General features: G+C 46.0%; 1 protein-coding gene across 1 annotated transcript in view; it reads left to right on the forward strand.

Moving 5' to 3' along the window:
• LOC131132200 (unconventional myosin-XVIIIa-like) overlaps nt 1-24,319 on the forward strand; it is an 82,720-nt gene that overhangs the window by 35,089 nt on the left and 23,312 nt on the right. Inside the window, exons 22-39 of the mRNA XM_058077610.1 lie at nt 1,358-1,583; nt 1,693-1,802; nt 3,499-3,564; nt 5,735-5,863; nt 11,242-11,385; nt 11,474-11,563; nt 11,639-11,758; nt 11,852-11,966; nt 14,157-14,284; nt 14,370-14,524; nt 17,701-17,824; nt 17,896-18,096; nt 18,174-18,284; nt 19,853-19,957; nt 20,138-20,284; nt 20,403-20,516; nt 22,358-22,474; nt 23,055-23,138. Of these exons, the coding sequence (XP_057933593.1) occupies nt 1,358-1,583; nt 1,693-1,802; nt 3,499-3,564; nt 5,735-5,863; nt 11,242-11,385; nt 11,474-11,563; nt 11,639-11,758; nt 11,852-11,966; nt 14,157-14,284; nt 14,370-14,524; nt 17,701-17,824; nt 17,896-18,096; nt 18,174-18,284; nt 19,853-19,957; nt 20,138-20,284; nt 20,403-20,516; nt 22,358-22,474; nt 23,055-23,138 (2,286 nt within the window). The remainder of the gene's footprint in view (nt 1-1,357; nt 1,584-1,692; nt 1,803-3,498; nt 3,565-5,734; nt 5,864-11,241; nt 11,386-11,473; nt 11,564-11,638; nt 11,759-11,851; nt 11,967-14,156; nt 14,285-14,369; nt 14,525-17,700; nt 17,825-17,895; nt 18,097-18,173; nt 18,285-19,852; nt 19,958-20,137; nt 20,285-20,402; nt 20,517-22,357; nt 22,475-23,054; nt 23,139-24,319) is intronic.

Consider the following 24,319-nt stretch of genomic DNA (forward strand, 5'->3'; position numbering starts at 1 on the left):
ACACCGTCTAAAAGCTAGATCTTCTGTCATGGATCAGTTTTTCTGAGATCTCATTCGGAGCCTAAGCAGGGACGCCCAGACCTTCCTCTCCCCTGGCTCCTCCTGTGCATCCTGAGTCGTCCCGAGCTGAGAAGGTGTACTGCAGTGAACTGTAGGCCTTAAAGCCATCATGGCTTGTTTCGTGAGGCTTAATAGGAAAACAGATTGGATCAGGGCTGTTTCTTTATTTTCTTTCCAGCTGCAGACGGAGCTTAAGTTGAAAATGGTATCAGGCTTGGTGCGAGTACACCATGAGAACATCTCCAATGAGTTCAATGGCCCCAAAAACGGTTTAAGCTCGTCGAAAACAGCGGCTGTACACAGTGGAACCTCAGTTAGCATTCTTAATCTGTTCCAGAAGGTCCGACTCTAACAGCGTCCGTAGATCCGTAGATGGATTGAGAGATGGATGGGTGGGTAGATGGATGGGATAGATGCATTGATTGTTTCCAAGAGAAATACGTCACTGACAAGGACATTTTTTGTGTAAATATTTTATGTTAACTGAAAAACATGCTAACCAGGTCATATGGTGACCAAGGTTCCACTGCAGCAGCAATAGTTAAAGCATAAGTATACTTTTTAGGAATATCGCTCATCACCCACAGTCCTTATGTGAGACATGAACACACGTCTTTCTCTTTCTTCAGTGGCCTTCTAAAGATATACAAAGAGGTAAAAAGAGGCAGCTACGTCATGGAATGCACCTATCCCGCCTAGGAAGGCTTCTGAAAAAAAACTCCAAAAAGCCTACAAGGCTCCATGTCCATCATGTGAGCTGCATATGAAGCACATTGTTATTATTATTTTTAGGAATATTGTTATACCCAAGAACTCCGTTACTGGTGTAGTGACACCTCGCCATAGGCTAGCAGCTAGCTTGAGCACACACTGGCTCCCAAAGCCTCAGGCCACTAGCCAATGGTAACGCAACATGGTTTTGTTTTGGAGGCAAGGTGTAGCCTTCCTTTCTATGTTGCTATGGGACATCAATGCACCCAGGAAGGAAGTTGTACTAAAATACTACACATATGACATGTTAGCATCCATGTAGCTGTTACTACATGCTTTTTGAATAGCCGCCTTTCTAGGCCCAATAGGTGTGTCCCATGACGTGCATTCATTGGCTGCCTCCTTTCACCTGTTTTCATATCTTTACAACACACAGAGAAGAGAAGGACGTGTCTTCATGTCTCACCTAAGGATGGAGGATGATGGCCAACATCAAACGAGCACTTTTCCTTGAAGTTATTCGTGGGAAATGCAATCACGGGTTTGTACTGCTAATTATGTCAAGGATTGCTGTGTGCTTTGCCAGGATGCTTTGCTGGACATGGTGCGGAGGTCCAGGGTTCACTTTGTTCACTGCATGGTGCCCAAGGCGGACGCCCTCAAAGCTCTAAGTGGATCCCTCTTCAAAGGTGGAGAAAGTGATTCTCAGGGGGAGGGTGGAGATTGTGCTTTAATGCAGCTCGACGTGGCCTTGCTCCGTGCTCAGCTGCGTGGATCCAAGCTGCTGGATGCTCTGCGGATCTATAGACAAGGTGAGATGGTTGCTAAGTAACATATTCGGACTAACCCGAGAGCTCGTCACCATTTTTCACAGGTCACCTGTCAGAGAAATGAAATGTTATTGTTGACTGACCTTCCCAGGTTACCCCGACCACATGGTGTTCTCTGAGTTCCGCCGACGTTTTGATGTGCTGGCGCCGCACCTCACCAAGAAGCACGGGCGGAATTACATCGTGAAGGACGAGCAGAGAGTGAGTCAATCAGCGAGAGAGCGCTGCCACCGGCCAAACACTTAAGATTAATGTTGTGAGAGGAGAGCTTCATTACATCTGCCCCTGATTTGTCAGCAGCCGTCTGACAGGGAAGTAAGCCGCCATTCATCAAGAGCTGTTGTCATGATCTAATCAACTTGACCATATCGCTCTCCTGCCTGCTAAAGAGCCATTTTGCCAAGGCTAGCATACTGTAGCTATGTGCTAACATACAGGATGTAGTCGGCAGGGCATGCTCTACCACTGGAATACGCTCAGCGCAAATGGAAGACTGTAATCCATACTTCTACTGCCTCTGCGACACCTCGTCAGATGTGACTCATACATCATAGAGTATACATACCCCCAGACAACCATGCATGCATATCCCATTATCGTCCCTCGTGTCGATGGGTGGGTGGGTGGGTGGGTGGACGGATGGATGGGTGGATGGATGGATGTATGGATGGGCGTATGGGCAGATGGACGGATGGATGGACGGACGGACAGATGGGTGGATGAATGGATGGATGGGTGGATGGATGGATGGGCGTATGAATGGATGGGTGGATGTATGGATGGGCGGATGGGCAGATGGATGGATGTATGAATAGGTGGATGGATGTATAGATGGGCAGATGGACGGACGGACGGACGGACGGATGGGCGGGTGGATGGATGGGCGGATGGATGGATAGGCGTATGAATGGATGGGTGGATGTATGGATAGGTGGATGGATGGACGGACGGACGGATGGGTGGATGGATGGATGGGTGGATGGATGGGCGTATGAATGGATGGGTGGATGTATGGATGGGCAGGTGGATGGATGTATGAATAGGTGGATGGATGTATAGATGGGCAGATGGACGGACGGAGGGATGGATGGATGGGTGGATGGATGGATGGGTGGATGGATGGGTGGATGGATGGATGGGCGGATGGATGGATAGGCGTATGAATGGATGGGTGGATGTATGGATGGGCAGATGGATGGATGTATGAATAGGCGGATGGATCGATGTATCGATGGATAGATGGACGGACGGACGGATGGATGAATGGGTGGATGTATAGATGGAAGGATGAATGGATGTATGGATGGGCGTATAGGTGGATGGATGGATGGACAGATGGATGGATGTATGAATAGGTGGATGGATGGATGGACGGATGGACATATACATAGATAGGTGGATGGACGTATGGGCGGACACCCCATTAGAAACGTTAGCCAGGCCCCATGCATTCCTCAATCAGTGGCCAATGATGTATTGCATCACTACAAGGATATTTGCATGTAATTTGCATATATTTTGCATGTAATTGTCAGACATTTTAATCACTCACCCAAACAGCACACACTCTTTGCTGGTAAAACAAGTGGAAATTAACAAAGCAATTGTAAGAAATGGAAATGGCAAATAGGCATGCGATGGGGCCCCCCAGTTGGCAGCGGTGGTCTGCACAGCAGGCCCGGGCTGAAGCGAGAGAGTGAAAGAATGGGGTTAAGGGAGAGACGTTCTTTCCCCCTGAGCCAGGATAGTGAGGCTGAGTTTCTGTGGAAACGGCAAACAAAAGCCCCCCAGTTCTTAGGGTGAACGTCTGCTGCTGTAATCTCAGGCCTGTCTTTCTGTCTGACGACATGATGTACACCAAGCACACACGCACACGTGCTCCTTGTGTCTTATTTAGGCTGCGGAGGAGCTACTGGAGTGTTTGGATTTGGAGAAGAGCAGTTACCACATGGGTGTGAGCAGGGTGAGTAATGAACAAATAAACACTTCTTCCAATGATTACATTAACCTTCCCTTTGCAGCGCATCCATTCCCACTCGCACACGCTTCTTATTCTCGGCATGGGGTGTTTGTCCTTCACTGCACCTGTCCCTTGCTCAGATGCATTTTCTTTTTCTGGAGAGTTGCCAACCCCCGCCCCTTTGGCTGGTCTGCAAGTCCAAAGGCGTGTTTGAGCAGGCCGGCTGACTTCATGTCACCATAATTCCCTCTTCTCGGGTCACCAGTGCAACATTTTCCAAGCGGATGTCCTGCTTTGTTTTGTAGTGCGACTTGTAAAAGAACGACGATAAACAACACTGGCTGCTCCGAGCTCTCGTCCCAGCAGCAGGCCAGTGGTTGTCAGCCAAGAGACTAGTCAAAGGACGGGGTTACGTTCTAAACAGTCCAAGTGCTGCTCTCGGGCATGCACGGCTCCCCGGTTGAAAAGCACTCTACAAAAGGGAGAGTCTGATGACAGCTTTGTCGCCCCAAACTGCATTCGATGAGTAGAATAACTTCCTAAAAGACAGCAAACAACAGCATTCATTGTCACACAAAGGAATCCTTAAAGGGAAGTCCTCTTTTCACTCCAACGTAAAAGACTATCACGTGTTTATATTTATCTCAATTCAAAGTTACACTTTGTTAAAAACCCGTTCCACTCAAATAAGAGAACTTCACTCACCGCTGTAATCCCTCGTTCATCACAGTTAGTCGCAGTTACCCGACTTTCCACAAAGTACATATCCTTATTTAAAAATTGAATATTTGCCTACTAGAGCTTAGACACACATATGTACCACCTTCTAAATACACTTTGTAACAGTATTAGAGCCCTCTAGACATGGGATAACACCCCCATAGTCACCTTTACACTCCTATGACCCAATATAGTAGACATAATAGGACATAGAAAGCATGTTCACCTTCTAAATACACAATTTAACATTACTTGACCCCTCTAGACATGAAATAACCCCTATATTAGAGAAAATAAGACATATAAGACATAGGAGGAGGTAAACAGGTTTTCTAAATACACATTATAACATTATGAGAGCCCTATTAGAGCCAACTAGATATGAAATAACACACTGACCCAATATAGTAGACATGATAAGACAAAATAAGAGATATAAGATGTAGATTATAATATATAAATGTAGAATCCTGCACTGTAACCCAATAGAGTAATCCCTATTAGCAATATAGTAGACATAAGAAGAGAAAATAAGACATAATATAGACCTAGGCCGAGCATTACGGTAAGATTACTGATACCTAGTGACCCTCCTGTCAAAGCACACAGCAAACCTCGACATAATTAGCACTACATACCAGTGCAGACTAGACTACACTACAGCACATCTTTGAATGCATCTTCTGAATGCCTTCTATTTGTATTTTACTTCATTGTTACCATTCAACTAGGGAAATAAATATATCCAATTTGTGTAAATATGCATATTGTGGGCTAATAGTAGATTGTATTCAAGCACAAGACAGCAAGATTAGATGTTATTTTGAAATAGCAGCTAGAGTGAAGCTGTGTAATTCAAAGCGTGAAGTGTGGAGGGATCACTGTGAGAAGGTATGTACAGTATTTGGTGGATAAACACTCAACAATGAATTGAGGCACCATTTGTCCTCCAAGTACGGAAGGAAGGGCTTAGCATCTCCGTCAGTTTGAAATGGCAGGGGCAGCACTGGTCCCGCCTCCAGCCAGAGCCAGGAACCAGGACTAGTCCCAGCGGGGCAGACATAGGCGGGAAGGCAGGTGGCGACATGGAACCAAACAACGTTCTTGGAAGCCCACACATTTGGTAGCAGGTGTCCTTGGTAGTAACAACAGCTTTCATTTGTCCATGAAAAAATAATATTTATTTCTTCCCTTCCACTTTCTTTTCGCGGTTTAGCATTTTTTTTGTCTTTGGCCCATACTGGAAAGAGACGAGGCTGATTGTTTGAGACGACTTGCTCAAGCTTTCTCACAAAAGTAAAAGGCCGCCCGTCATTCTTCCCCATAGACTTACTGCTCTCGTAGGTCCTGACGTGTGGATTTGACCTGGCTGTTGGACTTGGTGTCATTTCCCCCATCAACTACATCATCGAGCCCTGATATCCTGATATTCCTGCCTTTTTTCTTCCTCTAGTTATTCTTCAAAGCTGGCACTTTGGCTAAATTGGAGGAACAGAGGGATGAGCAAACCAAGCGCAATCTAATCCTATTCCAAGCTGCGTGTCGGGGTTATCTGGCACGGCAAGCCTTCAAGAAAAGAAAGGTAAGCAAAAACACCTCCTGCTTATCAGTGAAAGTCAAAACACAGAGGATGTAAAACATATCTGCTATCCCGTGGTTCATCCTAATTACCATTTAAATGGCAAAACAATGCAATTGCAATCCATGCTGAAGGCTAGCAAGCATCCATAAAGAATACAAACACTGAGAGCTCCTCTCAGCTCCTTTTAGTGCCTGTTTGCTTTACACTTTCTACAAGCATTGCAAATATTGCTTTAACTGTCCCACTCATACCTGACAAGACGACAACTCTTAATGCTAACCCGCGGCGTGAGGTTGCTAGCATCTTAGAAGCGCGGTATGGCCTCATAAAGTGCATTTTTCAACTTTGGTGGTCAATTTTGTCGCCTTGGTTACACAGAAATAGGAATAGCCACTATGGACACCCGTCCAATGATTGAAAATGTGATTGGGGGTGGGGGGCTCCTCATGAAGGAATGCACTTTCTCCTTATTTGTCACTTAGTTGGGGCAGAACCAGCTGGTAATCAAAAACAAGATGCTCTGCGTTGCTTTGCAGGCCCATCATAACTACATGGGATGTGGCACTTGGCTTTGCAGGCCATCATAACTACATGGGATGTGGCACTTGGCTTTGCAGGCCCATCATAATTACATGGGATGTGGCACTTGGCTTTGCAGGCCATCATAACTACATGGGATGTGGCACTTGGCTTTGCAGGCCCATCATAATTACATGGGATGTGGCACTTGGCTTTGCGGGCCCATCATAACTACATGGGATGTGGCACTTGGCTTTGCAGGCCCATCATAACTACATGGGATGTGGCACTTGGCTTTGCAGGCCATCATAACTACATGGGATGTGGCACTTGGCTTTGCGGGCCCATCATAATTACATGGGATGTGGCACTTGGCTTTGCGGGCCCATCATAACTACATGGGATGTGGCACTTGGCTTTGCGGGCCCATCATAATTACATGGGATGTGGCACTTGGCTTTGCAGGTCCATCATAACTACATGGGATGTGGCACTTGGCTTTGCAGGCCCATCATAACTACATGGGATGTGGCACTTGGCTTTGCAGGCCCATCATAACTACATGGGATGTGGCACTTGGCTTTGCAGGCCCATCATAACTACATGGGATGTGGCACTTGGCTTTGCAGGCCCATCATAACTACATGGGATGTGGCACTTGGCTTTGCAGGCCCATCATAACTACATGAAATGTGGCACTTGGCTTTGCAGGCCCATCATATACACATATGTACGTATAAGTACGTATAAGTACATATACGTATATACATATAAGGCCATTATTCACAGTGGGAAGTGGGCAAAGGGCCCGGTGCTTTTTAATCTTCTCCCATTTCAACAGCATAGAAACCATCTGAAATTGTGCAGCAACTGCAATTATCAAATCAATTTGCAAAGCGTCCAGTGCTCTGCCTCTGTCCCCAAATCGACCCCATTCCCCAGAAATGTATATATAATAGAAAGATAAGACTTCATATATATTCTTTTATCATTTAATGGTATTCTCTTTAACTCAGTCTAAGATGGGAAATGCAGTGATGAATGTGATGACTGCTCCCAATAAGAGCGAGTGTACGGCGTCCTCTCTGAAGGGGGGGGGGGGGGGGGGGGGGGGGGGTTCTATTCTACCTGTATTCTATTCTACCTGTGCTTGAGGTAATGCACGTTGTTTCATGCCCATACTCTATGTTGTGTGCTTTCTCTCCTGAATGAGAAAGCCACATATCCTAGAAGGAAACAGACCTGGCATCCCTGGAATATGTCCGTGTTGATGAATCATCCTGCATAAAAGAGAGGTGTCAGCCGTCCCTCCTTCTCTATTATGCAATTTCATCAGATTATATTTCCAAGGAGCGATCGATGGCACTGACATGCAACAATCTGGAAGCGTGAAGCAGCCACACAGAAAAGACTAAGTTATGCTAAGTCATGTTTGTGACGTGTCTGAGCTGCACGTCAGGGTGCTTTGATGCAAGGAAATAATTCATCCTTCTTCACAGGAAGTAGGAGCCAATTCCTTCTTCAGATGGACTTTTCGTCCATTTTGGACCAAGCTCATGACTGCATTCTAGCACCATGGGACCTCCAAAGCCAAACATGATCCGTGCTGTGGCTTGCACGTTGACAAGAACTAGAACAAGTTCTATGTAGTATTGTGGTTACTCGGCATCAGTGATGTTATGAGACATGAAATTAGATCACTGGATCCTGGACCAGCAGAAACCAGCCCACACGACATGCCATGTCTCAGCCATGGCGTGTCCGTCATGGCCGAGACGAACACGCCATGGATGAATTGGTTCTTGTCTCATACCCATCTCAAAGTGGAAAGTTTTTGTCTCATTTGTCCTTCTTCTCCACTCGACTTGAAAAACGTCTTGAAAGGTTTTGAATAAGTAAAAAGGAGAAGCTAACTAGTTATCTGGCTAACGTGCTATGCTAGTGGTGGCTGTCCGTCATGTCCTTGCAGTGATCCTGTAGCCTCAGTCATATGATGTAAAGAATAATAGGAGTGTAAAAGTGACTCTAGGGGTGTTAGTTCAAGTATACAGAGCTCTAATGATGGTCAAACCTGAGAAAGGTGTTCCCATTGACTTGTTTAGCACGTCAGTTTGTTGAACGCTTTGGGGTCTGGAAGTACTGAACAGCAGTAAAAGAGGGCTGACTGTGCTGTAGTATACTGTAGTATATGTTAGACAGTCTCTGCTCGAGATGAATACCTAAAGGGCATTCTCATTTTGCATACATTAGCGCTGATTCAATTAGTGAGCGGCAGCGGAATGGAAGAGAAGCGTGGCTGCGCGGATTATAGAGCGATTTCCATCTCCCTTCCTCTCCATGTAGATGATTTACAGATGTCTCGTTGATCAATCTGGGAATAATCATGGTGTCTGGGCCCCTCCCGTGCCCTTGCTGTTAGCCTGTTCAGGTTTTGGGGCCCCGGTGCCAGTGTGTGAACAATCCAGGTGGCAGGTGTTGTGGATGTTGGTGTCTCCACGGAGACCGGCCGCTTGATGGATGAGGATGTGACAGAAGCTCTGCTGATTGATGCTGTTAGGCATGCAAAGCCGTGCCGGCCCAGGTGACTTGAGATGACAAAATCACATCTTGTTTTTGTCCTTGTTCAACTGTCAAGGGCAAACACGACACTTTACTGACTGCTTCACCAGTCATTTCCTGCTCTGTGAGTTTTGTCCTTCAGGTAGCCGACACATTGAAGGAAAAAAAACGTTTCTAAACGAAATGTTTCTCACATATTTGCATTGAGGTCGGGACAACATGGGAACGCTTTCCCCCAAATACATGCCTTGGAATCCTCCTTGTACGTTTGGTGGCCGGGCCTTCACTGGCAACTTAACAGCTCACGATTCTTCTCAGCAGACCCTGAGGACCAGTATTGGTAAAGAAAGTAATACCACCACATCCTGAATCTGAACTGTTGAGGCCAGCAGGGGAGGCTTTGCTGGCCCTAACCACACACTTCTGCTACAGATGCTATCAGTAGTTTCCATACTTGGCCATGAAATATTTACACCTGGACAAGGAGATCTGTGGGTGCTGAAGATCAAGGTCCTGGTTGAAGTGAATGAGACACGAGGAGAAGGTCAAAGCTGAGCTCCAAACCATACAGGAAGCCGTGCAGCACAGCACCTCATGGATGAAGTCATCAATCACAAGTTAGCACTTTGTTTACCAAAGTATCATCTCATCAAGACGTTTTGGACCATTCCATGGATCCCTTCCTGTTACAAAGTATGTGAAGACCAAGTAAGAGGACCGTGGTGTGGACCTCACACACCCCAAACTACTTTGGTATGACCCCCTTGTCCAACATCAGTGTGTGGAGATAATCCTTTGGAATGCTGAATATACTTATCTGACTAATGGGATTAAGGTGTCGTCGGGAAGAGCTGAGAGGTGTTTGACTTGCATACAAGCGGTAGCATCCACGCTCACCCTAAACACGTCTTTAGCTCTAATGCCTTTGTCTTGGCGCCGTCATCTGCCTTCACGCTTGTCACACGGTCTTCCTGTAATATGGATGCTAACATGTTTGTACACGGGGCTCATGTATTACAATTATTTGTTTGTTTCCCAATCATTGCAGACTAGCGCTGACAAGGCAGGCTTATTCAAATCTTCTGGCAGGAATTGGGAATGCATTTTACTCCGTGTGAGGTTTCTCAGTGTGACAAATCCTAATTGGTCATAGGGAGTACCTTCAGGGTGCTGTGTACCTGATGCTGCTCTAATTGGGTTTTCCCCTAATCTGCCGCTGCTCGAGAGCCTCATGCATAAGCAGCATGGAAATCGTGTAATACTTAGAATGAGCTGCCAACATGTTTGATTTAATTAATCAGAAATGAGCTTCCAGCCTTGGAACGCACTTGGCTGAAATAGTCGGAGGAGGCTGGCAAGCCCTGGGATGGCTGCTAGCAGGAGAACACGCACGTCGTTCATGAAATGTTTGTCCTGTGGCGGTTACCTGAGCGAAGGTAGCGGGAGGTGGCGGAAAGCATTCATTCATCTCTTTGTCACCCCCACACAGCCAATACCCGGAGTACTGCACTTTCCTTGGGGGTGGCGTGTAAAATGGCTTGCACCACCGCTTGTCCATCTGTAACCAGCCTGAAGCAGGATTATTTGAAATTGGGAAATTGGGAATAATTGGGAAAACATATATTCTCTTCCTGGTTGATTCACCTGAAGCTGGTCGTTTGGATGAAACCAGCCCAAGCATGTCACCTGAAGGATATAAAGAACCACAATGGTTGTCTGAAAACAAAGAAAAAAATCCATCTGCTCACCAGGGATGCCAGTGTCCTTGTGGGCGGAACTTGGCTTTGCTCTGATCAGCCAATCAGAGGACGGACAAATGCTGATATTATTGTAGGCCTGCTAGCTGGCCCTGAGAGGTGAATGTGAAATTATCTGATTACTTAAAGAAACACCACCCGTAGCTAATAGTGTTTGAGTGACACGGGCCAGCACTCCGGAACCTGAAGGCCTTTGGCAGATTACGCTGACTGGGAACACATAGATGCTGAAATCTGATTGGACAACAATACATACACGTAGAACACGTAGAAGCCGATGGACTGTTAAAGTTATAAATGGGGTATGTAAAATACATCACGTGGTTAGGCCAGCAAATTAGGCTTTGCTGGCCCGACTGCATCCCATTTAGGATATTTTCACTCTTGTCTGCTGTCAGTTTGGAGCTACTATATTGTATATCAGCACAACTTGGATTTTAGGAGATTTTGGAAGGTGCGTCTGCAGCATGATGACCACTTTGTGTTCTTGCTTACATCTTCTACAATATATCATGTTCTTTTTCTTCTTCTTGATGTCGACAGATTCAGGATCTAGCAATTCGCTGCATCCAGAAGAACATCAAGAAGAACCGTGGTGTGAAGGACTGGCCTTGGTGGAAAGTCTTCACAACAGTCCAGCCACTCATTAAGGTTCAGCTCACCGAGGAGCAGATGAGGAACAAAGATGTGAGCTAATTCCAACCCACTTGCAAAATGTAGTTACTTCCACGTATGACATCTCCTAACACCTGATATTCCATGCCCTCTGACAAAGGAGGAGATCCAGATGCAGAAGTCAAAGCTGGAGAAGGTGGAGAAGGAACGTAACGAGCTGAGACTGAACACGGATCGCCTGGAGAGCAGGGTGGGCTGTGAGGATGATGCACCAGATTGCCGGTGAACTTCTCTGAAGTAAGTTGTCCATCTTCCGTACCGACAGATTGCAGACTTGTTGGCAGAACTGGCCGATGAGAGGAGCACGAGTGAGTCAGCCTCCCAGCTGCTGCAGAGCGAGACCGCCGAGAGACTGCGTCTGGAGAAGGACATGAAGGATCTGCAGGCAAATATCATAATAAATATGATAATATCATAAATAAATATCCAGAAGAACCTTTTCCTGGCCACACTGACAGACCGCTGCTTTGTCAATCAGGCCAAGTTTGATGTCGTGAAGAAGCAAATGGAGACCCAGGAGATGGAGGTGATGGAAGCTCGGCTCCTGAAAACATCAGAGCTCAACGGGGAACTGGACCCTGATGAGGATGCTGGTTAGTTGGTCCCGTGACAATGTATGAACGTTGTCTCTGTTTGCATGCGGTCTTATAGTCCAACTGGGGGCAGCTGGAGGTCCATTCCGGGTGGGGCTGGTCTTATAGTGCCCCCATACACCCCAACCCTGAAGGTCAATTCAACCAGGGGCCGCTGGAGGTCCAGTCCGGGTGGGGCTGGTCTTATAGTTCCTTCCGTAAACCCCAACCCTTAAGGTTAATTCAACCGGGGGCCGCTGGATATCCAGTCCAGGTGGGGCTGGTCCTATAGTGCCCCCGTAAACCCCAACCCTTAAGGTCAATTAAACGGGGGCTGCTGGATATCCAGTCCGGGTGGGGCTGGTCCTATAGTGCCCCCGTAAACCCCAACCCTTAAGGTCAATTCAAACGGGGGCTGCTGGAGGTCCAGTCCGGGTGAGGCTGATCTTATAGTGCCCCCATACACCCCAAACCTTAAGGTCAATTCAACCGGGGGCTGCTGGATATCCAGTCTGGGTGGGGCTGGTCCTATAGTGCCCCCGTAAACCCCAACCCTTAAGGTCAATTCAAACGGGGGCCGCTGGTGGTCCAGTGCGGGTGGGGCTGGTCTGATAGTGCCCCCGTAGACCCCAACCCTCAAGGTCAATTCAACCAGGTATATATCATATATATACATATGTACGTCTATCATATCTACATGTATATCATATATGTATATCATATCTACATGTATATCATATATATCATAAATCTACATGTATATCATATATGTATATCATATACCTACGTGTATATCATATCTATGTGTATATCATATATGTATATCATATATCTGCATGTTTATCATATCATACATGTACACATATAATACATGCACATCATATATCTACATGTATATCATACATGTATATCATATATCATATCTACGTGTACGGGGGTTAGGGCACCCCTGGTCATGTTCCAGATGTTCCTTTGTAAATGATCTCGGTGCAGATGTCACTCTGCATCCTTCAACAATCTATGTACAGTATATCTATGTGTATATCATATATCTAGCATGTACAGTATATCTATGTGTATATCATATATCTGGTATGTACAGTATATCTATGTGTATATCATATATCTAGTGTGTACAGTATATCTATGTGTATATCATATATCTATGTACAGTATATCTATGTGTATATCATATATCTAGTCTGTACAGTATATCTATATGTGTATCATATATCTAGTATGTACAGTATATCAACATTTGTTTATGATATTGAGCTACAACAGTCCATCTGACCTGACCCGACTATGTGGCCGCCCTGCGCCAGGGTGAAGAAGTGAGGGCGCGCCCAGATAGGTCAGCCTAATGGGCATGCAGGCTGGGGGCGGGGCTAGGTGTGACTAAAGGCTTTTGTCGCCCGTGTCGGCAGAAGACGTGGCAGTGAGACGCATTGCATTTGCCCCAAGTTTGGGATTTCACACCAGGGGATTAAAATGTTCTCTCCCGGGCGTACAAGTTGTACCGGCCTCTGATTGGCTGACACCTCGCCAGAAGGAGAGCTCCCACTGAGAGAGCATTGTCCACCAGCCATTTCTCTCTCCCAGCTCCGCAGACCAGCCATTATGGAGCACATCAGAATTGTTAGATGAATGAGAAAATAATCGCTGGGATCAGAGCCGCTGGCCTGGCACGTTGTCATTATGCTATATATATGCTAATGAGCGGCGCTGACAGAGGCCCGGTGTGGCTGCGTGGAGCAGCGTCAAAAAGTGATAAAGCTGGGAAATGAAGCCAAACCTGATCGTCTGCCCGGACGCTGTCATAGTTCCTGACAGCTCCAGAATTAGGGTCGCCGAGCGACGTACAAAGTGCCACTTTGTCACGTCCTCCAGCCGCCGCAATCGGGGGCTCAGCTTTATCCAAGATTACGGTCCAAACGCCAGGGCCGCTTTGTTGGCTTCCTGTCAAATATTTTCACCTGAGAAGGTCAGGATTTGATGAAAAGAGCTTTTATTTCACATGAGATGATTTTATTTCCGTCCTTCAAGGTGCTAAGCACGGCCGGCTGTACAACATGCCACATAATCCGCAGCATCCGTCATCCCAGAGCCTTTCAGCCCCTTCCTCTTTGTGTGCCACACGCTTTGCATTCACAGCAGGAGATGGCCAAAGGTCGTCACAATGACATCTGCTCTACATGCCTTTTCCTGCAGGAGGAGAGTGGCGGATCAAGTATAACAGTGCCATCCGGGAAATGGAGTTCACCAAGAAGAAACTCCAGCAGGATTGGGATGACAAGCTGGAAACGGAGCAGCAGAGCAAAAGACACCTGGAGAGAAGGGCACGACGCTCCGTCACCTTCAATCTTTGACAAAGGAAGCTTTCAAAGTTCTCTTCAGCTAAAAGTACACATCTCTCACATGCAGCTGGCCGACCTGAAGGCCGACAACGAGGATGTGCAGCGCTCGGTGCAGCAGCTGAAGAAGAAGAGCCAGAAGCTGACGGCTGAGCTGCAGGACACCAAACGGCATCTGGAGGGCCTCCACAGCCGCAACCATGACTTGGAAAAGAAACAGAGGAAGTTAGTTGTACCTCTTTCATTACATTACATATGTACGTACATACATACATACGTACATGCATACATACATATGTACATACATGCATACGTACATGCATACATTCATACTTATATGCATACATGCATACGTACATGCAGACATGCATACGTACATGCAGACATGCATACGTACATGCATACGTACATGCATACATACTTACATGCATACGTACATGCATACATGCATACGTACATGCATACATATACGTATGCATGCATACATACATGTGTACATACATACATACATACATATGTAGTACATGCATAAATACATACATACATGCATACGTACATGCATACGTACATACATACGTACATGCATACATACATACATGATCTATGTACAGTAGGATATGATCTATCATCTACCTAATACAGTAGCAGACAGCACCCTCCACAACTGTATTTGGGCTGCACATTCCCAATGTTCCACTTAGACATGAACGAATGACCACATGAGCCATGAGTCGTGAGTTGTGAGTCATGGAACCTGAGTACTCGTGTATGCCTCTCATCACCCTGTCAGTCACGTTCCTCCTGACGGCTTGTGATTGGCTGATCAGGAGCCAATCATTAACCAGAACTGTATGTCACGTGCACGAGCACAGCCTTCATGGCTCTGATGGGATCCAATTTTAGAAATGTAATGGACTTGCAAAGTAAATATTCTCATTTTCTCTCATTTTCCCTCCATTGCTAATAAATAGCATGAGGTCCAATACTGCCCCCCGCCCCAGCCTGATGCCCCTCATTTGCACGTTACTACTGCTGGGCTGGAGTGGAACTTGTCAATAATAATCCCATAGAATGAGCAAATTAACTGCTGGGGTTGCCAACCTCTGCAAAAATGAATCCAGGACACCAACCAACCCGCCTGTTTTTCAAATATTACTTGCTGAGATACGCCACATCAGGGCGGCCGGAGTGAGAGTCGGGAGCGAGGTGGTAAAAACGTGCAGCCCATCGAGGTGACAGCCATCCCAGCTTCTCTGTGGGACAAAAAGCAGCTCCAAACCAACCGCATTGCTTCTTTGGTCTGAAGACAAAATGTCGTTGTGGTTTAAAAACAACACGTGGAGTTCGTGGACCGGAGGCTAGTCGGCTAATAGCTAGCTAGCTGCCATTCGGTCTTCATGTCAGCCTCACTCCTCCAAAGTGTTGGCCATGATCTGCTGTTTGCTGGCGTTTTCCCTCGCGGCATGGCTGCATCTCTCCAGGGTGTCTGTGAGTGACACTAAGAAAAGCTCCGGCGAAGTCAGTGAGGCTTTTTATGATTGGTATGATTCTTTTATCCGGAATTAGGATGATGAAAAAGAGACACCGTCTACCGCCGTGCGGCGACAGGAGCTCCTGATTGCTTCCTCCTGGGGGGACTGAGTGTCAGCTGACTGGTGTCATGTGACATCCATACACAGAAAGATTTGCTGGTTGAGTACAGATGCATGCACGGTTGCAGCAGATGATGCTTGGTCAAAGCCCTTCCCCGAAGGAAGTGCTCTGCAGCGTTCCAGCCACTGGTGCTCTCCTGGTCCCTGAAGGCACCGTGCTCTGATAGTCCATCAGCAGAGAACAGCAAATGAAGGACAGAATGCATCATGTGTCTTTTCTCCAACACACACGGCAAAGGAAAGAACACAAATTGCCGGATGTTCCTGTCCTTTGTCTCATTGCTTGGTGTCTGCGGCTGCATCCTGCTGCTATAATGTCATGCTATTTATGTAGCTAGCGCCATCCCGCCCAGGCACCCCAAGGTGAGGACATTTCCTGAAATCTCAACTAATGCTTCTACTTCGGAGGCCAATAATTAGCCCTACGGGGTACATGAGTGGAAATTGCACCCGGAGGGGCACAAGGTGACGTGCACGCCTCTTTCTGACCGTGGCTGCCGGGGGGTGGAGTCTAACCTTGCTGACATTAGGGCACTTTTTATGCAATGTCTCCCATCATTCGCGATCCTTAGTGAGACATGAAGACACATCTGTGCCTTCTAAAGATACACAAAGCGGTAAAAGAGGTAGCTATGTTGTGGGACACCCCTACCCCGCCTAGAAGGCCTTCTGACAAAACCTGACAAAAGCCAGCAAGGCCCCGTGTCCACCATGAAAGCTGCATATGAAGCATGTTGTTATTATTATTATTATTATTATTATCAACATTCTTCCACCCAAAAAACAGTTTGCTGTTTTCATGCCTTTACCACACACAGAGAAGACAAAGACGAGTCATAGCAATGTCGGGGGAGGGGAGGAGAGGGGGTAGCAGGAAGTACTTGGAGAAAGGACGAGTCTTTCCTTGCAGTAGTGACTGAGATGTTGTGAAAAGTGAGGATGACATTAGCTGGGAAAATGAGTGCGACTTGAAGCGCTGGAGAAGCCATCGCTGGCAGAACGTGATCTCTCCCCCGCGGCTAATTGAAGATGCTCTGTGGGTGAAATGATTTTCAGCCGCGCTTCACGGGAGGGAAAATTACAACAAGCTGACAGCAGGAAACACTTAGCTTTTACGTTCACTAACCATAAGTGTTCCTTCTCCACAATTGAGGAAAACATTGTGCCGACGATGACGAGCCAGCTGCAATAAGCCAGGCTCATGAGAATAACGTTTCAAATAGAGGAACAATTGCTCATCTGAAAGTGTTGGGATCAGATAGAGCAGGTTAAATGCTAGAATGTTCATAGCAGGCTTGTGAAAGATCAACCCGTACCACCAGACATCCTGTCTGCCAAGCCAGAGATGCGGTGGCATGGCTGTCAGCCTCCAGGATGTAAAAAAAGAATCAGCCATGAATCCTCAGATGGATGGATGGTGGAGATGGTGGAGACACGCACTTGGCGGCCCGTCTCTTTAACAACGTGAGAGCTCCATAGCTTAGCATGAGCGAGGGACCAGAATGGATGGAAAATAGCATTAGCTGCACGCTAGCATTAGCAGCACGCTAGCTCGTCACCATGAAAGAGTTTCATCCCAGGTACTCCCCTGTCTCGCCCGTCCTACGGCGATACAAGCACATGGAATTGTACCTTATCACATCTTAGTCTTATGCAACACGGCTTCTATGGTATGGTGACCCGTGCATGAAACGGCGTAGCACCAGGAGCTGTCATAACCTGCCGTGTTTCCTGATGGCTCTTCTTTAGATTTGACACGGAGCAGAACCAGGCCCAGGCTGAGGTCCAAAGAGAAAAGAGTCTGAGGGAGAAGCTGTCCCGAGAGAAAGACACCATGACAACAGAGATGTTTAACCTCCGCCAGCAGCTTCAGGTACATAGGACATAGGTGTTCCTCAAGTCCTTCAGGTAACGGCCTTCATTGTGCCCCTCCTTCAACCACAGGAAAAGGACTCGGACTTGGCTGCTGCCAACGTGATGGTGCAGCAGCTTGAAGCCGAGCTGCAGGATCTGTCTTCACAGGAGTCCAAGGATGAAGCCTCACTCGCCAAGGTCAAGAAGCAGCTGCGTGACCTTGAGGCCAAGGTGAAAGACCAAGAGGAGGAGCTGGATGAACAGGCTGGAAGCATCCAGATGCTGGAGCAGGTGTGTAGGCAGCCTGTGGTCAGACCGTCTGGCATTTGGAGTTCATCCACGCCCTCGTCCTCGTCTTGTCTTGTCAGGCGAAGCTGCGTCTGGAGATGGAGATGGAAAGGCAGCGGCAGAGCCACTGCAAAGAGATTGAGAGCAAGGATGAAGAGGTGGACGAGATCAGGCGGTCCTGCAGTAAGAAGGTAACGCTGCTGCTTCCCGAATCGTCCGTGCTCAGCGAATTGATGCTTTGAAATTTGACACCTTCTAAATACATTCTTAGAGCCCTCTCGGTGTGACATAACACCCCTACTATAGTCACATTCACGCTCCTATATAGCTGACACAACATGTGACTTGTGCTCAGGTATTTCTATTTGTGACGTCTAATAGGCCGCTAGTCGACCTCCAAATAGAAACCTTCATATGTTTTTTTAGTCCTTGTATTTGGACGACATGAAAGCTTGTTACAAAGCTTTAATTGATGAGGGACAACTCTACTATATGAATATCCACAATTACAAATATAGTCAATCAGCGATGATAGTGATGGTAGTGACGATAGTGACGGTAGTGATGTTGTGATGATAGTGATGTTGGAATGATAGTGATGTTGGGATGATAGTGATGTTGGGATGGTAGTGATGATGGTGATGTTGGGATGATAGTGATGGTAGTGATGTTGGGATGATAGTGATGGTAGTGATGTTGGGATGATAGTGATGATAGTGATGTTGGGGTGATAGTGATGGTAGTGATGTTTGGATGATAGTGATTATAGTGATGGTAGTGATGTTGGGATGCTAGTGGTGATAGTGATGGTAGTGATTATAGTGATGTTGGGATGATAGTGATGTGGGGATGATAGTGATGGTAGTGATGTTGGGATGATAGTGATGATAGTGATGATAGTGTATCCCTAATAGCAAAGGAAGTAATGATACCACTGCAATATGATTATTTAGCTCAGCTGCTTCAAGGTTTCTATCACATCAGCCTGCAGGTTCCCAGCCACTGTTTACTGTCAGTATACAGTACTGTTCACAGTACTAGTAATATTGCTGTACAGGCTGTCTGCTGGTAAACTGCTTCACAACAACTACTTTAAACAATCGTTTATTTCTTTTGTGTTCTCTTCAATGGGGGGATTACCGTATTTTCCCGACTATAAGTCACACTTTTTTTCATAGGTTGGCTGTTCCTGCGACTTATACTCCAGAGCGACTTATAAATGAAAAAAGTGTTTATGTTACATAAACACTGGACACCTTTTCTGTTCATGTTTATCTTTTGTGTAGCTGAATAACCATTGTGTTAGCATATCTTACACCTATTCAGCCTGTTCTCTATTCCTTTATTGTTAGAACTTGCCTTCCAAGAGGATGTAATGCCTGTTTTGGTCAACTAGTTTGTAAAATAAATTACCCGCAAAAAATGCGACTTATCTTGTGCGACTTATACTCCGGAGCGACAGAAAATACGGTAAATATGAAAAACCTTCTGTTATGATAAAGATTGCTTCTTTACTTTGGAATGGCCAATACTACATCAAGTTGCCCGGAACTTTACTCCAGTATGGTGATATTATGTAGAAGTATTATTGTGTTTTGACACTTTGCTGATGCTGAGAGCGTAAGTATGGTTCTTCTCCTTGAGGCCTGGATCAGGCGGACCTGAGCTGTTCTGAATAAGCCGGATGGTGGAGTGATGAGCCAAGCAGGGCGGTGAAGTAGCCGCCTGCGTATTGATGGGATGTGTCTGTGTTCCTCAGCTGAAACAGATGGAGGTGCAGCTGGAGGAAGAGTACGACGATAAGCAAAAAGTCTTGCGTGAGAGACGTGAGCTGGAGTCCAAACTGCTGAGTGCACAGGACCAGGTAGTCCATCCGTCTCATCTTCATCCTTTGTCAGCACAGCACAGCGCGTGTGTGTGTGTGTGCGTGCGTGTGCGCGTGTGTGTGCGCGTGTATGTGTTTTAATTTGCCGGCGCTGAGCCTGGTGAGAAGCTGAGAGCATGTTTGTCTACAGCGGCTAGACGGGAATGATTTGTCATTCAGGTGAGCCAGAGGGACGTGGAGACGGAGAAGAGGCTGAGGAAGGACTTGAAGAGAACCAAGGTCCTGCTGGCAGATGCTCAGATTATGTTGGACCACCTGAAGAGCAACGCCCCGAGCAAGAGGGAGATTTCCCAGTTCAAAAATCAAGTACGCCACTCTTCACTTTGAGATGGTCTCACACATTGTCAGATGAATCCTCAATCCTCTGCCAAGCCCAAACACGTCCTTGACCTTCTCACTGTGGGCCCTTACCTTCTCCCCACAGCTGGAAGAGTCAGAGTTCACGTGTGCGGCGGCCGTGAAGGCTCGAAAGGGCATGGAGTTGGAAATAGAGGACTTGCATATACAAATGGAGGACGTGGCCAAAGCCAAAGCGGCGGTGAGTTTCCATGATGGAATCCAATCCAATTCGATATCGAGCATTGTCTTCCTCAGCTCAATTGACTGGAAAGACCATGCCAGTTAACTCACAATTAATCACAGATTGGAAGATGTTTTAATCTCTCTGTGAGAGATCTTTCCGTAAGCATCTACGTACGTACGTGGGTTACCTTACCTCTCAAAAATAAAAGGGATGGCAATTCATTCAAACCTTTCAAATATTTAATTGCCATTAATTGCATTTCATCCTTAGTTAACTCATAATTAACCACAGATAGAACATACATACAGTTAGAAATTATGGGACTAGAATAAGTGGGTGGTCAGATGCATTTGGAGCAGCTGCTTTCATGGAAAACCAGAAGAACAAGTATCCAACATTTTGTCTTGTAGTTTCTGTTATTTCATCATGAATTGGAAAAATCTTGTTACTTAACGTTCGGATGTGTTATTGTTTTCATTGGTTTTATCATTGGGCTGTAATCCCTCTCAACTCCACAGCTTCACTCTATCAGGGTTGTGGAAAAGTATATTAGTATATTCATGAATAAATCAGCCAGGTTCCTATTGGTCAAGAAATATGCATATTGTATATTGTATTTAGCTCATTGATCTGCCTCAACCAGGCGCGTCTGAACTTCATCCAGCGAGGGCCCTCGTGATAAAGGAAATGATGCTGCTTTGATGTCGATTTCTAACAAATATGATATATAATATAATAATATATTCCTTCTCCGCTTTGTAATATGTAAACGTATCTTTACTTCTAACTTCTATCGTCATCATGACTTCATTCTGCTAATATCACAAAATATCTCAAGCTCATTGTTTCTTAGAATATTAGGACTGGAGAAAATATTTCCTTTCATATTTCAATTTTATCGTCTTCAAAATGACACATTTTTTCTCAAAATATGATGACTTTATTCTCATAGATTTTGTTGAATTAAGATGACACTTTTGTTCTCATAATAATGTGACCTTATTCTCCTAATAGACTAGTAGACTTTATGCTCATAGAATGACTGATTTTCTACACCAGCTAACACCAGCTAACATGAGTGGCAGCCGTAACTCACGCCACAATAAAAGTCCCCTCTGAACCCCCAACCAGAAGGCTTTTACAGCACCATCTTATCTTCCCTTATCACAGTATGTCTACTATGTTGGTACTAGGTGTACCATATGTCACATAGGGCTGTTAGTTCATGTCCTGTTAGTTCATGCTGTTAGTTTTCTAATCTAGTTTCAAAGTGTATTTAGAAGGTGGTAAACACTTTTTCTCTGATCTTACTATGAAAATATTTTTTTTGTAAATGCTACTTTGGGGAGATTGATTTGACGGTCGGGTCTTTGACACCAAATATTGAATTGAAGTGAATTGTCTGTGTGTTAGCAAGCTCAGTAATCACTACTGCTTTCTGACAGTCATCCAGTATATTCTTAGTGGATGTTAGCACACGACCTCTCCATCAGGCCTCATCAGCACATCCTTGTGGGAGATCAGAATAAGATGCCCTTTGGCATACGGTTGATGGCTGCATTTTGCACAAATATTCTTTTTCTGAGCATCTGCTCGTTAAGAGCTGTCGCACAAGGAGACTGGATGCGTTTCTCACTCGTTGGCGTCTCCGGGGATGTATGGAAATTGATTTATATGGCAAGGGGAGGTCTCACATTAAAGGACCCAAGCATTTGGAAGGGGTTTATGCCCCCCCCCCCCCCCCCCCGCCCCCCAATCCTTCCCCCTGTCTTGCCAGTTGCTACTCCACGTTTGACTAATGATTGTTTCTTATATCTCATGAATGCTTCCTGTCCCTGTCCATGGTGCTGGATCAGCTGGAGGAGCAGGTGAGCCGCCTTCAGCGAGAGAAGAACGACATGCAGTCTCGCATGGAGGAGGACCAGGAGGACATGAATGATCTGATGAAGAAAAACAAGGCCGCTGTCTCCCAGGTAACCACATCACCTCGCAGTCTCCAAAGTCTTTTATTATCTACGAATCCATCTGTGACACATCTCTTGGCAGGTAGCAAAGGGCAAACATTGTTTTTATCTTCCTTCAAGGACCTTTGCTGGCATCCAAAGTGTTTTCTTTTCCAATCTATACCACATACATGTACTGTACACACACACGCGCGCACACACACACACACACAACTGTTGGATCTTAAGGTTCTAAGAAGAAATGGGAGTGAGAGAAAAAAGCAATTCATCGCAAAAGTCTGAGACCATAGCGGACAGCCAATGGGATCCGCCGGCTCGTTTCTTGGATGTTTGTGAGAAGTTTGAAATGACAGCCTTACTGCTTCCGAGCTCAGCAGCGATGGCGCCGCCAGAGGCCTCGTTTGTCAACCCCACCTTCAAAGACAGAAAGCTTTGCTGCCTTCGCCATCAAGCGATGACGACAGTCTGAACACCTAAATCACATTCAATCCACATTTGCCTTTTCAGGGCCATGCTCTTCAACTTTGAACCAACAGCCCGTTTCATCCTTTTCATCAGCTCTGACGCAATGTTTGTGTTTGTTGGTCAGTCTGCCAGAGACTTGGGCCAAATCAGTGACCTCCAGGCGCAGCTGGAGGAGTCCACCAAGGAGAGGCAGGAGATCCAAGAGAAGGTAGGCCCATCTGGTTACCTGGTTACCTGTATGCCTTCTATGTAGTGTAGTAGGCTCACACATTTGTTGTGTCATGACACATGATGTTGTATTCCTTCTCTTCAGTGTAGTAGGCTCACACCTCTGTTATGTCATGACATACATGATCTGGTAGTCCTTCTATGCAGTGTAGTAGGCTCACACCTCTGTTATGTCATGACTTATATGATCTGGTATTGCTTCTATGTTGTATAGTAGGCTCACACCTTTGTTATGTCATGACAGACATGATGTTGTATTCCTTCTCTTCAGTGTAGTCGGCTCACACCTCTGTTACGTCATGACATAGATTGTCTGGTAGTCCTTCTATGCTGTGTAGTAGGCTCACACCTCTGTTATGCCATGACTTATATGATCTGGTATTGCTTCTATGTAGTATAGTAGGCTCACACCTTTGTTATGTCCTGACAGACATGATGTTGTATTCCTTCTCTTCAGTGTAGTCGGCTCACACCTGGTATGTCATGACATACATTGTCCGGTAGTCCTTCTATGCTGTGTAGTAGGCTCACACCACTGTTATGTCATGACTTATATGATCTGGTATTGCTTCTATGTGGTGTAGTAGGCTCACACCTCTGTTATGTCATGACTTACATAGTGTGGTATTCCTTCTCTGCAGTGTAGTAGGCTCACACCTCTGTTATGTCATGGCATACATGGTGTGGTATTCCTTCTCTGCCATGTAGTAGGCTCACACCTCTGTTATGTCATGACATACATTGTGTTGTATTTCTTCTCTGCAGTGTAGTAGGCTCACACCTCTGTTATGTCATGACATACATGGTGTGGTATTCCTTCTCTGCCATGTAGTAGGCTCACACCTCTGTTATGTCATGACATACATTGTGTTGTATTTCTTCTCTGCAGTGTAGTAGGCTCACACCTCTGTTATGTCATGACATACATGGTGTGATGTTCCTTCTCCTTCTCCAGTGAGAATAATGCATGTGTACGTGGTCTCGTGTAAGATTGGTGGTTGATGTGAAGCTCCTCATCCTCTCCAGTCTTGGCTGTTTCCTTCCAGGCGGACTGATTGAATTACTGTCATGAAAGTGTTGAATCTCAGCATTTATATGCTAAACAGGCTAATGCACTCACTTAACGCAAGCACAATAATTGTTCTTGATGGTGGTGTTCTG

Source organism: Doryrhamphus excisus, chromosome 7, assembly GCF_030265055.1.
Source record: "Doryrhamphus excisus isolate RoL2022-K1 chromosome 7, RoL_Dexc_1.0, whole genome shotgun sequence".
Classification (NCBI taxonomy): Eukaryota; Metazoa; Chordata; class Actinopteri; order Syngnathiformes; family Syngnathidae; genus Doryrhamphus; species Doryrhamphus excisus.